Below are 16292 nucleotides of genomic sequence, written 5' to 3'. Positions count from 1 at the left end.
AGGTTTTAGGTGGAAACTCTTGCCAACACGTTGGGCACCATTTATAGTTAGAGTTTTCCTGCCTGGCCCACCTCAGGACAAATCTCTCTCACCCGCCAGTCCCACAGCCATTCAGACCCGACCAAGTAAACACAGAGACTTATATTGGTTACAAACTGTATGGCCGTGGCAGGCTTCTTGCTAACTGTTCTTATATCTTAAATTAATCCATTTCCATTAATCTATACCTTGCCACATGGCTCGTGGCTTACCGGGATCTTCACATGTGGCTTGTCATGGTGGCGGCTGGCAGTGTCTCTCTCTCTCAGCCTTCCACTTCCCAGAATTCTTCTCCTTGTCCCGCCTATACTTCCTGCCTAGCCAATGGCCAATCAGTGATTTATTTACTGACCAATCAGCAACACACTTGACATACAGACCATCCCACAGCAATGTACAGCCTTACTTTATCAAAAGCTTCTATTTTTTTATTTCTCTGTCTCTGTTTGTGCATATGCATACAGGTGCCCATTGAAGCCAGAAGAGAGCATCAGATTCCCCTGGAGCTATAGGCAATTGTGAGCCATTGGATGCTGGGGCTAGGAATTGAGTTTGGGTCCTCTTGAAGAGCAAATGCTCTAACTGTTGATCCATCTCTCTAGCCCCATGTTGTGGCCTTTTTGGGCAAGACTGTTGTTCTTTTTGTGTGTGTCATGCTGGAATTGAGAATACACATTTTTAGATTTATTTAGTTTATGTATATGGATGTCTTTTCTGCATACGTGTGTGTCCCATGTGTATGCCTGCCTTCAGAGGTCAGAAAGTGTGTTGGATCCCCTGAAATTGAAGTTATGGGTGATTGGGAGCCACCATGTATTGCTGGGAACCAAACTTGGCTCCACTGTGAGAGCAACAAGTGCTCTTAACCTCTGAGCCATCTCTCCAGCAGAGGGCCATTGCATGTCTCGTGAATGAGAGGTTTTCTGTGTATCCGTAAGAGGAACATACTTGCTTTAAGTCTGGGCATGGCAGTACATACATGTGATCCTAGCACTTAGGTAGTGGAGGCAGGAGAATCAGGAGGATCTGGTATATAGGGAGTTGGAGGCCAGCTTGGGCTGCGTGACACTGTCTCGAACAGCTAAACAAAACACTACTACAACAAAAAGAAACCCAAACTGAAAATTAAAAACAAAATAAAAAACCTCAAATAATCTTGCTTTACTTCATGTGCTTGTTTATACACAGGCTTCTGCTGTAGTCCTGATGTCCTGGAGCTTGTAGTCTTTCTGCCTTTCCTTCCTGAGTGCGGGATTACAGATGCTCGCCAGAGCCGGGTTTTTTGCTATAATTTTTTTTTTGTTGTTTTTTGAGACAGAGTTTCTCTGTGTAACCCTGGCCTCTGCCTCCTGAGTGCTGGGATTAAAGGCATGTGCCACAGCTGCTTGGTTCTCTTTTATATAATACATATATTTAATATATATAATCTTTAATATATCTTGATGTTGTGGAATACTATTTTAAATGTGCAAAGGTGTGTTACATTTGTTTCTGCTACCTTTGTTAATGATGCAAAGATGTGTTACATTTGTTTGATTAAATAAAATTAACCTGGGGTCATGAGGCTGAGCCAGCAACTAGCTGACAAGAAGTGGTAGGGAGGAACTAAATGTAGCCAGGGTTCTTAAGTGGGGGCCTGAGCAGAAGGATGGCCTTTTTTCAGGAGACGTGAACAAGGAGAGGAGGTTAGCTACTTGCTATTCAGGCTCTCTGAGCCAGCAGGATTTCACCTCAACCTTTGAATCCTGAGTTCTATAGAAGGATAGAGATCTAGATAAAGTTTCCTTTAGCAGTTGTGATCGAGTTGCTGTGGAGTTGCAATTGCTGGTTGGGATAGCAGTTGCTCAAGGTGCAGCCACTGTGTTGAATGCAAAACAACATGGGACACCATAATTTATTTATTTATTTAACTCTTTAGGGGCCCACCACCCAGCTCCCAAATAAATACACAGAGACTTAGTCTTACTTATGAATGCCTGGCCTTAGCTTGGCTTGTTTCTAGCCAGCTTTTCTAACTTAAATTATCCTGTTTCTATTGAACTATGTTTTGCCTCTGGTCTTTTTACCTTTCTTTATTCTATAAGTCTTTCTTTTCTTCTTACTCCAGGCTGGGTGGCTAGGTGGCTGGGTGACTGGCCCCTGGTGTCCTCCTCTCCTTCTCCTTTTCTCAGTCCTCACACTTCTCTTGACCTTGATTTCTCCCTCTATTTGTTCTCTCTGCCTGCCAGCCCCACCTATCCATCTCCTGCTTAGCTATTGGCTGTTCAGCTCTTTATTAGATCAATCAGGTGTTTTAGATAGGTAAAGTAGCACAGCTTCACAGAGTTAAACAAATGCAACATAAAAGAATGCAACACATTATTGCATCATTGAACAAATGTTCCACAGCATAAACGAATGTAACACATCTTAAACTAGTATTCCACAATATCTTGATCCTCTTGTCTCAGCTTCTCAGTCATGAGTCACCCCACACCATCCTCTTTTTTTAAAAAGATTTATTTATTTATTTTTAATTATATTATTATTATTATTATTATTATTGTGTGTACAGTGTTCTGCCTACATGTTTGCCTGCATGCCAGAAGAGGGCACCAGATCTCATTATAGATAGTTGTGAGCCACCATGTGGTTGCTGGGAATTGAACTCAGGTCCTCAGGAAGAACAGCCAATGCTCTTAACCTCTGAGCCATCTCTCCAGCCCCCATCTCCAGCTTCTTGCTTTAATTTTTTTTTTTTTTTTGGTTCTTCGAGACAGGGTTTCTCTGTGTAGCTTTGCGCCTTTCCTGAGACTCACTTGGTAGTCCAGACTGGCCTCAAACTCACAGAGATCCGCCTGGCTCTGCCTCCCGAGTGCTGGGATTAAAGGCGTGCGCCACCACCGCCTGGCTATTTTTTTAAAAAATGATTTAAAATTTATTTTTTATGTGTATGGGTGTTTTGCCTGCCTGTATGTTTATGTACCACTTGTGTGCCTGGTGCCACAGAGATCAGAAGAGGGTGACAGGAACTGGAGTTACAGTGAGAGGCCATGGTAGTACAATGGTGGACTTCTCTTGGCCCCAGCCTCTACCAGGCCTGAGTTTCAGTTTCTGTTGCAGTTTCGGTTTTTGGTAAAGCAGGTGAGGGAGATATAGTACACCAGGCTTGATTCAGCACTTACAGCCCCAGGCAAACAGAAATGTGTTAGTGTGGCTGTTGCTGCCAATCATGTTTAGGATGACCTAATTTCCTCCTAGCTATCTAGAAAAGGAGCCTGGGAGCTTCTCTGGGGGTCATCGCCATTTTGTTGTGTGGCTGACTCCCACATGCAGGAATTCATCTCTTGAGAAATAAATGCTCTTGCTTTTGCATACGTGAGTGGTGGTCTTTTGTGGGGTAATCTGTGGACCCTAACAATAGATGGTGGTGAGCTATTGTGAAGGCAATATGAAGGCCTAGATTTGACTTTACAGACTCCATCTTAGGGACGGTCCCCATCTTAGACCACCTGGTGACCAGGGTCTGTACTCAGTTCCAGGAAGAACCTCAGGAATGTACCATGACAACTCAAACAGATATCCTAAAAGCAACCGATTAAGAAATAGGGCAGAAAAGTTTAACAAGATTCAGACATTCTGTCTGTGGTTTTTGGCCCTTGAAGATATCCAGATAATTCTGTCAGCAGGCTGTGGTTCCACGCTAAAAGTCTAACCCAAATGTGGTTTCGTGCTGAAAGTCTAGACCAATAGTTTCAAAAAATCACCTTGCTCCATATCTCTTCTACCCAATCTCAAAATGCCCAGGCATGTAATTCTCAGCTTGTGTTTTTTTTTTTCCTTTAAAAACTCTCCTACCCCTGAGCCCCTGGCCGCTGTCACATTTCCCTCCATCTGCTGCATCAGAACATAAGGTGGTGGTCCGGGTTTGAACCTGAAAGTAAAAAGATCTTTGTGTGCTTGCATTGGAAACTGGCTCCTTGGTTGTCTCTGGGGTATTTTGCAACACAGGCACAACACTACCATGTAGTTACTGGGAATAGAACCCAGGTTCTCTGGAGGAGAAGATAGTGATTCTTAACCATTGAGCCATCTCCCTAGTCCGGTACTTTAAATTTATTTATTTAAAGATTTATTTATTTATTTATTACGTATACAGTGTTCTGCCTGCATGTGTCCCTTCAGGCCAGAAGAGGGCACCAGATCTCATTACAGATGGTTGTGAGCCACCATGTGGTTGCTGGGAATTGAACTCAGGACCTCTGGAAGAACAGTCCACGCTCCTAACCTCTGAGCCGTCTCTCCAGCCCCTGGTACTTTAAAGACAGTGTGGGAATATTGTGTATAGCTGTCTTGTTACTATAGGGCAGCACAATGACACTCAGGAATTAAAAACCCAGGAGCTTGAAAAGGCATCACTGAAAGGTTGACATTGAGAGGAAATGTGAGGAGAGAAGGACAAGAGCTGTGCGATATCTGGGCTGAAAGAACATTCTAGGCAGAGGGTGGCAAGAGCAAAGTCCTTAAGGAGCAAGAGGAAAGGGGCGAGACACACAGGCCAGAGCAATGAATGGCGCCAGATAGGACAGAGATGACAGGCCATAAGGAAGACCATGATTATTAGTCGGATTGAAATTTATACTGACATCCTGAAGGATAAGCCTGTAAGAAAGCCTGGGTGCTCCCAGGGCAAGCTCCAGCTCTGAGCTGCAGACTGTGGGTTCAGTCCTTTCAATTAATTACCTAGCATTCATTCTCCAAGCATTCAGGGGAGGGGTACATTTGTTCCAGGGCCCTTGCTAGAAATAGGGGAGAAAATGCCCTCACACCTTAGCCATGGAAGAAGAAAACCTTTCAGGGCTTGGGGAGGTCCTGCCTTCCCACAGGGGTGGGGTGGTGGTGGTACTGTCAGTGTGGCTTGATAATGGTCAGCTTGGGAAATGAATGGGTTAACTAACTGCAGACAAGGAGGAAGGAAGCCAGAGAGTGTAGGGGTGAGAACAGGAAGAACCGGCGGCCCTGGGCAGCTGTCTATGTGTGTGTAGAGGGGCAGCCCTGGGCATCTGTCTGTCTTTGTGTGTGTAGAGGGGCAGCCCTTGGTAACCGTCTTCTGTGTGTGTAGAAGGTCCTGTTTCCCCACTGATTCTAAGCTCTACCCTGGCCTGAGGGGAGGACGTGGACGGGTCAGGACAGGTGGCCTGGACACGGGATGTCTGCCTGTTGACTACTCATGCTTCACTTTTAGAACAGTTTCCAGAAGTGGTGGGAGGGAGAGGGCAGGGCGACTAAATATAGTTCTTGGGCCACTGAGCTATCTGGGAGGGTCTGCCCTCTGTTCGGCATGTGCTTGTCAACTGTTGAATCCACCCACTGCCATCTGGCCCTGAGTCCCGTCCTTGCACTGAACCTGCTGCCTGCTGCTTGCTGGTCTCTGGACACAGCTCTGATCAGCCTGCTGTTAGGCCTGTCCCTGACTGGTGCTCCCGGGAATCTCTTTTGGCTTGAGTTCTCCCTTCAGATCTGTGAGTCTTGGAGATATGGGGGAAGGGAGGGCTGGGAGAGGTCCGTGGGAGGACAGATGGGGAGGGGATTCTGGATCATTTCAGAGAAGTTCGGGCCCAGACCTAGGTCCGAGGCTGAAGCCTGGGCTAAATCAGGAGCAAGGAACTGGGTGTGTTAGAAACCAGGGTTGACAAAGGCCCAATTGGGTCACATTTGTTTTTATCTGGGCCGCGAAAGGCAATATATACTCACTTTGGGACGACACTAAATCTCCTTTACCCGTTGGCCATAACCAAAATCTCTTCCGGTATGGGCTATGAGGTAGTTATAGGCTGCGGGGCCACAGACCCAGTGTGGGACCGAGCTGGAATTCTGTCTTTGGGTCTCTCTGACAGACTACTCTTCCCAGGCTCACCATGTCGGCTGCTCCAGGCCTTCTGCACCAGGAATTGTCCTGCCCACTGTGCCTGACGCTGTTTGATGCGCCAGTGACCGCTGAGTGTGGCCACAGTTTCTGCCGTGCCTGCCTGGCCCGCGTGGCAGGCGACCCTGCCGCCGATGGCACAGTGCCCTGTCCTTGCTGTCAGGCACCCACGCGGCCGCAGGCGCTCAGCACTAACCTGCAGTTGGCGCGTCTCGTGGAGAGTCTGGCCCAAGTGCCCCAAGGCCACTGCGAGGAACACCTGGATCCATTGAGTATCTACTGTGAGCAGGACCGCACACTTGTGTGTGGTGTGTGTGCTTCGCTCGGTTCACACCGTGGCCACCGTCTTCTGCCTGCCGCTGAGGCCCACGCACGCCTCAAGGTGCGGGACCCAGCAGGGGTCTGGGTGGGACGGCTGAATAGAGTGTGTGTGGGGGTCTGACCACGGGAAAAACGCTGCGTTGATTTGCATTATGAACTTCAGAGGGTAGGAGTCCGGGTTGCTATGGAGGGTTGCGGGGCTAGGTGGCCAAAAGTCCGCAGGAGCCTTCTAGTAGAGCAAAGCCCGCAGGAACGCCCTGGGAGCAGCGTGCAGAAGAGCGCTTACCTGGCTGAAGTCTTCCAGCCAGCCTAGAGATGCCCGAGAGGGATCTGACCAAACCGTGCTGTGCCTCCTGGCAGACTGAAACTGGGTTGCCACCTGCCGCCCACACGCTCTTGGGTGAACTGGCTGGACCTGCTAGATTGGCATGTTTGCGGGGTGGAGTATACGGTAAGAGGCGAGGCCAGGCGTCCCAGAACCCGGCTGTCCAGCTGTGTACTGTGCATGGTAGAGGTCCACTCATCCCTGAAGCGGCTAACCTTGTGTGAGCCTGAAGTTCGAGAGGGATGTAGGAAGGGCAAGGCACATCTGGCCAAGGCTCGCGGTAGGTAGGCAGCACCGAGACTCCAGTCCAGGCTGTTATTCCAGTTGGAGCTAGAATACAGCCCTTACACAGTCTTGCGCTCCTGAAGTTGCACCAGGAAAAATATCTGATAGTAGTCGAACACACATGCCAGGTATACGTGCTGCTACAAGTCATGCATATCACAAATTACATGCATTCAGATACTGACAGATATGTGCCCGGTTGGCCCAGAAAGCCCTGCTATTAAGCATTTGTTAGCCTGTGGAGAAGTGAACAGGTGCAGAGGTGGGGGAGGAGGTGGGGTCTGGGGCGGTCCTCCTTCAGCCGGTGTCTTCAGCTGCCTCAGAGGTGTAGCTTTTCTAAGCGTCTGGTCTTCACTGTCCTTTGCTAGTGATTCCCAGACTTCCCAGGGCCTCGCCTCCCAGCCCTCCTTCCTGCTCCTGCCTTGCTCAGTCCAGCTCAGACCTGGCTGTGGTATTCTAGCGAAGGGCAGGAGTCTATTGCTAGGAGCCCACCCGGCCCAGTTTCCTCTTTGCTGACCCCGGAACTCTAACCTTGCTCATTTTTATCTGTGAAGAGAGACTAGAACCTGTGAAGTAGACGTGTATCAGGCTTCTGGGAACTTTGAAAGGGCAGATGTGAAGCTCCAGTCTCAGTGACCCGCAATAGCCTAGCCCTAAGCCTTAAAGGAGATCCTAGAAAAGAACCCGAAGGAGGAAGGGAACAGGACGGCTCTGGGACTTGATGCCTGGAGTTTTGACAAGTTAGAGGGTTTGGGTCAGGAAGCCACTTACCAGACTCAGAGCGGGTGACCAAGTTCCTCGGCACTGGAGGCTCATGGTGCTTTTTTTTTTTTTTTTTTTTTTTTTTTTGGTTTTTCGAGACAGGGTTTCTCTGTGTAGCTTTGCGCCTTTCCTGGGACTCACTTGGTAGTCCAGGCTGGCCTCGAACTCACAGAGATCCGCCTGGCTCTGCCTCCCGAGTGCTGGGATTAAAGGCGTGCGCCACCACCACCCGGCTCATGGTCCTTTTTGACTCTGTGCTGGCTGCTCCTGCATACCCATGTCCTGCAGCATGGTTGCTATAGTTGGCGCTGTAGTCCTTGAAGTAGAAGGCAACCGGCCTGCTGTGAGGTTGGTGGCATCCAGCGGCCCAGGTTCCCCTCACCTCCCAGGATGTGTCGAAAGCCCCAAGAGCTCCACTAGCTTCAAGCTTGAACTTCCTGAGCCAGTCAGGCTCTCCAGCACCTTCCGGATGGTGCTCCTTTGCCACGGCTCAGCCCTGAGACCTCTGAGCCTCTGACTGCAGGACCTAGAGCAATCAGACTGGCCTCAAGGGAGGACATCCAAGAGGGAGACTGATCTGGCAGCCAGCCAGGAGTCCTTGGTTCAGCTCTGTGGCTTCCCCTGGGGAGTATTCCTCAACAAACACCACCCCCTGTCTTCAGTTTCCCCAGGGGAGGTGTCACTTGGTTGAAGTGGGGGTGGGACTGTTCCCATTCTGCACAGGAGGAGACCGATGGGAGCAAGGGTTGTAGGCAGGCAGAGGTGACTGTGGCAGGCCCTTTAGAAGCTCCTCTATACTTGCATTTCAGGGACCCCTAACCAGCCCATGGCGGGGGGGGGGGGGGGTTAGTTGATTCATAGCAGGTATGCACATACATTTTCTGTTCTCAGAATCCATAGGTGTGTGAAGAGGCTGGCCAGGGCACCAGGCTGCCTGAGACTGGATTTTTAAGTAAGGGGCGAAACCCAGGAAGGGAAGATTGCACTCTTCCTCCCTCCTCCTCCTCTTCCACTTTCTTCCCCCTCCCCTCCCCCTTCCTCCTCCCCTTCTTCCTCCCCCTCCTCCCCTTCTTTCTCCTCTCCCTCCTCTCCTTCTTCCTCCTCCCCCTTTTCCTCTCCCTCCTCCCCTTCTTCCTCCTCCCCCTCATTTCCTTCCTCTTCTCTTCTTTTTTTAAAAAGTAATTTAACTTTATTTTATGTGCACTGGTGTGAAGGTGTCAGATCCCCTGGAACTGGAGTCACAGACAGTTGTGAGCTGCCATATGGGTGCTGGGAATTGAACCCAGGTCCTCTGGAAGAGGAGCCAGTGCTCTTAACCTCTGAGTCACCTCTCCAGCCCCTTCTCTCCCTTCTTTACTTCTCCTCTGAGACAGAGCGTTATTACATAACTTAGGCTGACTTCAAACTTGTGATCCTCCTGCCTCAGCCTCCTGAGTGCTGGGGTCACAGACATGCACTATCATGGCCAGCTTTATTTCTTTTTTCATACATCCTTCACTCATTTCTGGAAGCCCGTTGTGTGCCACATGCTACACTTTCCAGTCTGGTGATGATATTGTGCTTGTAATCCTTGCAAGGACCTATCTGGGGTTAACTGCCAGGGGGTGAGGTTGGGGAAAGTGAGGCCAGCGGAGAGTTAAGAAAATAGACCACTGCAGGCAAAGGCACTAGGGTGAAGTACGGCCAGGCATGCACGTGGATTGGGGACTGAGCAGAGGGCTGGAGAAGGAGCTGGCATTGAGGGGGAAAAGTACAGACGGCAAGATAAGGGGACTGTTGTTTCGGGGTGGCATTCCAGCATCTCTTTTATCCTGTCCCCTAGACGCAGCTTCCGCAACAGAAACTGCAGCTGCAGGAGGCATGTATGCGGAAGGAGAAAAGTGTGGCCGTGCTGGAGCATCAGTTGGTGGAGGTGGAGGTGAGGGGGCTGAGGGTGGCATGCGGGGCAGCTACCCACCAACCTCACAGTTCCCCAGAGTTTTCTTGAATGGGAGCAGCAGGAAATATTAGATAAAAGGATTTAGGGTGTGGAGATAAACCGATAGAAAATACAGGATAGCCTCGAGAGGGCCTGGAACCTACTCCAACGCACCCTGACTGTCTCTGCCCTAGGGTATTTAAAGAAATGCCAAGGGGTGGAGCAAAAGACCTCCCCCCAGCACCACCAAGTGCAGACCATCTCAGACACCTGCACTCAGGCCTGTGGTCTAACCATCCTCTCTATGCAGACCTGCTGGGTAAAGCCACGAGGAACCTGAAAATGGGCTCCCACAGTGTCAGAGCCCTGGGACTGGGGGTTCAGGCTGAGGATCCTTAGGCAAGAATCTTCTCACCCCATCTCAGGAGACAGTGCGTCATTTCCGGGGAGCTGTCGGGGAGCAGCTGGGGAAGATGCGGGTGTTCCTGACTGCCCTAGAAAGTTCTTTGGACCGTGAAGCAGAAAGGGTTCGGGGTGAGGCTGGGGTTGCCCTGCGGCGGGAGCTGTCGAGCCTGAATTCTTACCTGGAGCAGCTGCGGCAGATGGAGAAGGTGCTGGAGGAGGTGGCTGACAAGCCACAGACAGAGTTCCTTATGGTGAGCACTGAAGGACACACACACACACACACACACACACACACACACACACACACACACCCCGCCTCCTGGCCATGGCTCAGGTTCCCGAGACCTCATCCAGTTGTCATGGGGGGACCCTGACGCCCATAGCCGTGAAGGGATAAGCTGGGACTTCGTATCAGAGTTGGGTCTCTGAACTGTTGCTCAGATTGGATAGTGCGTAAGTGTCTGAGTGGCACCATACACGTCAAACGGTGTAGGCTTGTGTGTCTATTAGGACAGTCTTCTAACAGGTGGATATATGTCTCTGGGATAAGGAAGGGCACCTTTTTCTGTTCACATAAAAGTTATCATCCAAGAGTGGCTTTGAGTCCTGGGCTTTGGCTTTTCTGATCTTTCTGACCGCACGTCCTTGGTTGTCTGCTACACCATTAGAACGCCCCAGAGTCCTTCCTTGCTGCTTTATCTCCATTCTCGTTTTCTCTTTCTCCAGAAATACTGCCTGGTGACCAGCAGGTGAGAACCTGTCTCTTTCTTTTGCTGACCTTCCTTGCGCTAGTCTTCCAGGGAAACCCTCTGCTTACCATGTGCCTGTCACCTCACTCAGCTCACAACCATTTCTGTGCACTTTGTGTTGAACACAGAAATGAGACAGCCTCGGTCCTTACCCCCGGGGACCTCATGTACTGGTGCCACAGTGCCACAGATGTGGACAGGTCACAGGTATCACCTCAAGACTGCTGGGAGGGAAAGGGGGAGCCAAAGGAGACGTTCCAGAAGAACGGACGTTAGAGTTGGATCCTGGAGGAATGGACAGGAGTTGGAGAAGTAGCCCTGCAGTGCAGGCTGGCCTTACACTCACAATGTAGGCAGGCCTGGAACTAATGATCTTAGCCTCTCAGATGCTAGGACGACTGGCATGGACCGCCATGCCCCGCTTAAGCATTTTAGAGAGGACATTTTATATTCAATTGTATCATATACATTCATGTTGTACAGTTGCCATCTTTATCCATTTCCAGAGTTCTTCCATATTCCCAAACAGAAATTTCAGTGGAAGAGTTTAAGGCAGGGGTGTGATGTGGGGGGATCCTGGAAGCCCCTCTCCAACAACCTGTGTCCTCTTGTCCCTGGAGGAATTCCTCCTGCCCCCAGCCCTCAGGCCCCAGCATCACCTCTCTACCCCTCTGTACCCAGGTCCTCTTGTCCCTGGAGGAATTCTTCCTGCCCCCACCCCCAGCATCACCTCTCTACCCCTCTGTACCCAGGTCCTCTTGTCCCTGGAGGAATTCTTCCTGCCCCCACCCCCAGCATCACCTCTCTACCCCTCTGTACCCAGGTCCTCTTGTCCCTGGAGGAATTCTTCCTGCCCCCACCCCCAGCATCACCTCTCTACCCCTCTGTACCCAGGTCCTCTTGTCCCTGGAGGAATTCTTCCTGCCCCCACCCCCAGCATCACCTCTCTACCCCTCTGTACCCAGGTCCTCTTGTCCCTGGAGGAATTCTTCCTGCCCCCACCCCCAGCATCACCTCTCTACCCCTCTGTACCCAGGTCCTCTTGTCCCTGGAGGAATTCTTCCTGCCCCCACCCCCAGCATCACCTCTCTACCCCTCTGTACCCAGGCTGCAGAAGATCCTGTCAGAGTCACCACCACCTGCAAGGCTGGATATCCAGCTGCCTGTCATCTCAGATGACTTCAAATTCCAGGTGTGGAGGAAGATGTTCCGGGCTCTGATGCCAGGTACTGAGAGGGGAGGTTCTGGGTTTGTATAACTGTGGGGTCGGAGGGAGGCCCAAGACACAGAGAGCAGCCTCCCAGCCCCACCTCAGAAAGCCGTGGAAGATACTCTTTGCTGTTTGGATTCTTCCTTGCACCCTCCCAGCTGTGAGGGCCTGGAGTTTACAGTGGGTAAATGCCATGGAGAGTACCCAGCTGACCCCAGGAGTGCTGCTATGGCTGGGTCTGGGCCACTGGCTGTGTGGTCCTTGGCCAGTTATTGTCCTTCTCTGACCATAGAGATGATGGTTCCTGGTGGCTGTAGGCTGAGGTTTGGCAGAGTTCCTGGAAACCTGGGGCATCTGACACTGCCTCTGGGAACCTGTAGCTGGGAGCCAAGAGCTCAGCCTCCTCTCCTAGGAGCTAACATTTCTGGGTGCCCACAGGACGGACACACACACACACACACACACACACACACACACACACACACACACACAGCTGTTCAGCCTTTACTGCCTCTGGTCTAGGTAGGGTGGGAAAGAAAGGAACTTTGGTTTACTCAAGAGTAAACTTTTAAGACCCAGAGACTACATCAAGACACACAGAACGGGGCTTCCTGCCTCCTGTTCTGGACCTTGGGCGTTTCTGTGGGCCTCAGAAAACACCACTCATTTGGTACTCCCCTGCCCTGCCTACCACGTGCCTCACCGTGCAGCTGAGCAAACCCGAGAGGATGCGGGGTGGGCGAGAGGCGTCTAAGGTCCCTTGGTCGGTTGGGGAGCAGCAAGGCTCCCCAGCCAGCCTGACCATGCTCTGTTTGGCAGCGCTGGAGGAACTGACTTTTGACCCCAGCTCCGCGCACCCGAGCCTGGTCGTGTCCCCTTCGGGTCGCCGCGTGGAGTGCTCGGAGCAGAAGGCACCGCCGGCGGGAGAAGAGGCGCGCCAGTTCGACAAGGCGGTGGCGGTGGTGGCTCAGCAGCTGCTGGCCCAGGGCGAGCACTACTGGGAGGTGGAGGTGGGCGACAAGCCGCGCTGGGCCCTGGGCGTGATGGCGGCCGACGCTCCCCGCCGTGGCCGGCTGCACGCGGTGCCCTCGCAGGGCCTGTGGCTGCTCGGCCTGCGCGATGGCAAGATCCTGGAGGCGCACGTGGAGGCCAAGGAGCCGCGGGCGCTGCGCGTGCCCGAGAGGCGCCCGGTGCGCATCGGCCTCTACCTGAGCTTCGCCGACGGCGTCCTGGCGTTCTACGATGCGAGCGACGCCGACGCGCTGGCACCCCTCTTTTCCTTCCACGAGCGCCTGCCCGGGCCCGTGTACCCCTTCTTTGACGTGTGCTGGCACGACAAGGGCAAGAACTCGCAGCCGCTGCTGCTCGTGGGGCCTGACAGCGAGCAGGCCTGAGGTCGCCTTTGTAGGCCTGGAGTGGGTGGGGCGGGTTTCTGGGACTGAAGGCTAGGCGGAGGGGTGGTCAGGGAGGGGGTGTTTGTCTCATAGGGGTCAGAGAAGTACACAGGTTGGGGCGGACAGGGGACCCGAGGGTGAGGGATTGAGGGATAGGGTCTGTGAAGAAGCACGATGAGACAGATCGGTGAGTTTGGGCCAAGAGTGCCAGCTGAGGTTTAGGGAGGCTGGGGAGAGGGTGGGATTTGATGGAGGATCTAGGGAAGTCTGTGGAACAATGGTCCCTTCAGCCTCACAACCCACTCCTGAAGGCCACTTCCTCCTCAAGGCTGCGGATTCCCCTTACCCGACAGGTTTTCAGTTAGTGCTTACATCTAACTGCCTTTTCTTTTCCTTTTGGTTTTTTTCGAGACAGGATTTCTCTGTGAAACAGTCCTGGCTGTTCTGAAATCCACTTTGCAGACCAGGCTGGCCTCGAACTCCCTGAGATCCGCCTGCCTCTGCCTCCCCAGTGCTGGGATTAAAGGTGTGCGCCGCCGCTGCTGCTGCCGCCGCCTCCGCCGCCGCCGCCACCACCACCACCTGGCTTCTAACTGCCTTTTCAAAGCCCCCAACAATCCTGACAGACTGCTGGTGCATGACTGTAATCCCAGCACTGAGGGGGTGGGGTGGGGCTGAGGCAGGAGAATGGAAAGTTGAAAGTCAGCAGGACTCTGTCACAGACAAAACCAATGTGCACAGACCAGTGACTTGATAAAACGTTGCTGTTTCTGAGGTAGTAGATCTGGGGGAGGTCAAAGAAGGCTTCTTGAAGCTGGGGAGATGGCTCAGTGGTTAAGAACACTTGCTGCTGCTGCAGATCGTTGAGGTTCGGGTCCCAGCACTGGCACTGTGGCTCACAACACTCCAGTTGCAATGAACCCGATGGCCTCTTCTGGCCTCTGTGGGCACTTGTGGTACACAGACATGTGCAGGCAAAGCACTCACACATGTTTAAAACAAAAAAGATTGCCTCTATATCGCTATTTCTGTTTCTGTCTCTCTTTGGAGACAAGGTCTTACTGTGTAGCTCAGGCTAGCCTAGAATTCACCATGTGGGCCAGGTTGGCTTCAGATTCTTGATTCTCTTCCTCAGCCTCTGGTGTGTTGGGGTTTCAGGTGTATGTCACCATGCCCAGCAAAGATGGTTGCTTCTAACAGGTTTCTGAGTAGTCCTGTAGCTGCAGGTCACCTGGGATCCCACTGAGAGCACACCCTGACTAGTCAGCTCTAAGTGTGGACAGAGGCATTGAGTCTAAACACATTTCCTGGTACGATTAACGTTTCTTTAAGTTAAGGGCCATATGCTCTCACGTTTTATGTTTGAATGTGTGTGTTGAATACTTGGACGCAGCTGGGGGCATTATTTTGGGTAGTATTGGAAACTTCAAGAAGAAGAAGATGAGGAAGAAGGGCCTGGCTGAGGAAGATCACTAGTGGCCTTTGAAAGTTATGCCTGGTCCCTAGGAAGCTCCGCTCCCTGTCCACCCTGAAGTAAAGAACCCTGTCTGCCACATGTTCCTTCTGCCATGTCGCTCTGCCTAAGCACAGGAGCCTAAGTCACCGTGGGCTGAGGCGTCGGAAACCTTGAGCCAGGCGAACCCTTCCTCCTGATCACACTAAATCCAGCTGTGCTGGTTAGTTTCTTGTTTTATTTTTCTCTCAGCTTGACGTAAGCTAGAGACCCTCAACTGAGAAAGTGTCTCCATCGTATTGGTCTGTAGGCAAGACTGTAGGCATCTCTGGATTTCCTAACTGATGTGGGAGGGCTCACCCCCCTGAAGGTGGTGCCACCTCCGGGCAGGTGGTACGGGGTGGAACAAGAAAGGAAGGTAGTAAGCTGTGGAGAAGAAGCCAGTAAGCAGTGTTCCTCCACGGCCTCTGCTTCAGCTCCTTCCTTCAGGTCCCTGCCTTGGGTTCCTACCGTGACTTCCCATCATGATGGGCTGTGATCAGAATGTGTAAGTCAAATAAAGCTTTCCTCCCCAAGTTGCTTTTGGTCATGGTGTTTATCGTAGGAATAGAAACCTAACTAGGATACTGATTAACACACAGAAGAGAGGCATCGGGTTTATCAATGCTGATCCAGACATACATTCTCTGCCTGACTCTCCCACCCAAGACTTACCTTTATTATTTTTAACTATGTGCATGCACGTGTGTCTATGTGGGGGTGTGTGCATGTGCGTGGCCAGAGGCTTTGGATCCCCCTGGAGATAAAATTACAGGTGTTTTGAGCTGCTTGACGTGGGGGGCACTGGGAACTGGACTCAGATCCTCTACAAGGTCAATGTGTGCTCTGAACCACGGAACAATCTCTCAGGCCTGACTTGCTGTGACACTTGTGCACTGTCCCCACCCCTGCCCCATGTTGTGTCTCCTGCAGCCCCATTCACTGGCCTGTTTGCCAAGGCAGACAGCTGTCTTGGGCAGAGACTGTCTCCCCACCTCAATCCTGCTAGCTCCACTACTCACTTGTTCTAGGGTGTCTCATGTATTCTTACCTCTCTAAGGGACACACTCTTATCTTTTCTTGTCTGGACATCTAAGCTGCTCCTAGCCATCTCTACACCACCTTTCAGAAAGTGACACAAGTTGTCCAGTTCCTGAAGACATCTACATCCTGGTGATGAGCAACAGGCTCTCTTTAGGCTTCATCTAGGCTCTCTAACTTCTGTGATCCACAGAGACTTTTGGTCTCCATATGGGCTGTTGTGGGTATCCACCAGAGAAGACCGCTCAGACATGGGTTTAAGCCAAGAGAAAGTCTTTATTAGTCGGCTAGTAACTACACTGGATGTTTGGAATCCCATTGTAGCCCTGAGTCTTTCTCAAGGTGAGCTTTTTCTTTTCTTTTTTCTCTTCTCTTCTCTTCTCTTTTCTCTTCTTTCTTTCTTTCTTTCTTTCTTTCTTTCTTTCTTTCTTTCTTTCTTTCTTTCT

General features: G+C 51.5%; 1 protein-coding gene across 1 annotated transcript; it reads left to right on the top strand.

Annotated features, from left to right (window-relative positions):
• The first annotated feature begins 5935 nt into the window (after window positions 1-5935).
• Window positions 5936-13842, top strand: Trim72 (tripartite motif containing 72). Its single transcript, XM_059250771.1, has 6 exons — window positions 5936-6326; window positions 9460-9555; window positions 9981-10211; window positions 10687-10709; window positions 11817-11935; window positions 12739-13842. The coding sequence occupies exons 1-6, from the start codon at window positions 5937-5939 to the stop codon at window positions 13311-13313; spliced, it is 1434 nt and encodes a 477-aa protein (XP_059106754.1). The 5' UTR covers window position 5936; the 3' UTR covers window positions 13314-13842.
• Window positions 13843-16292: the final 2450 nt, after the last annotated feature.

Source organism: Peromyscus eremicus, chromosome 1 (assembly GCF_949786415.1).
Source record: "Peromyscus eremicus chromosome 1, PerEre_H2_v1, whole genome shotgun sequence".
NCBI classification, from domain to species: domain Eukaryota; kingdom Metazoa; phylum Chordata; class Mammalia; order Rodentia; family Cricetidae; genus Peromyscus; species Peromyscus eremicus.
The sequence above is the reverse complement of the archived record's forward strand: the minus strand, read 5'-3'. Positions and strand labels throughout refer to the sequence as shown.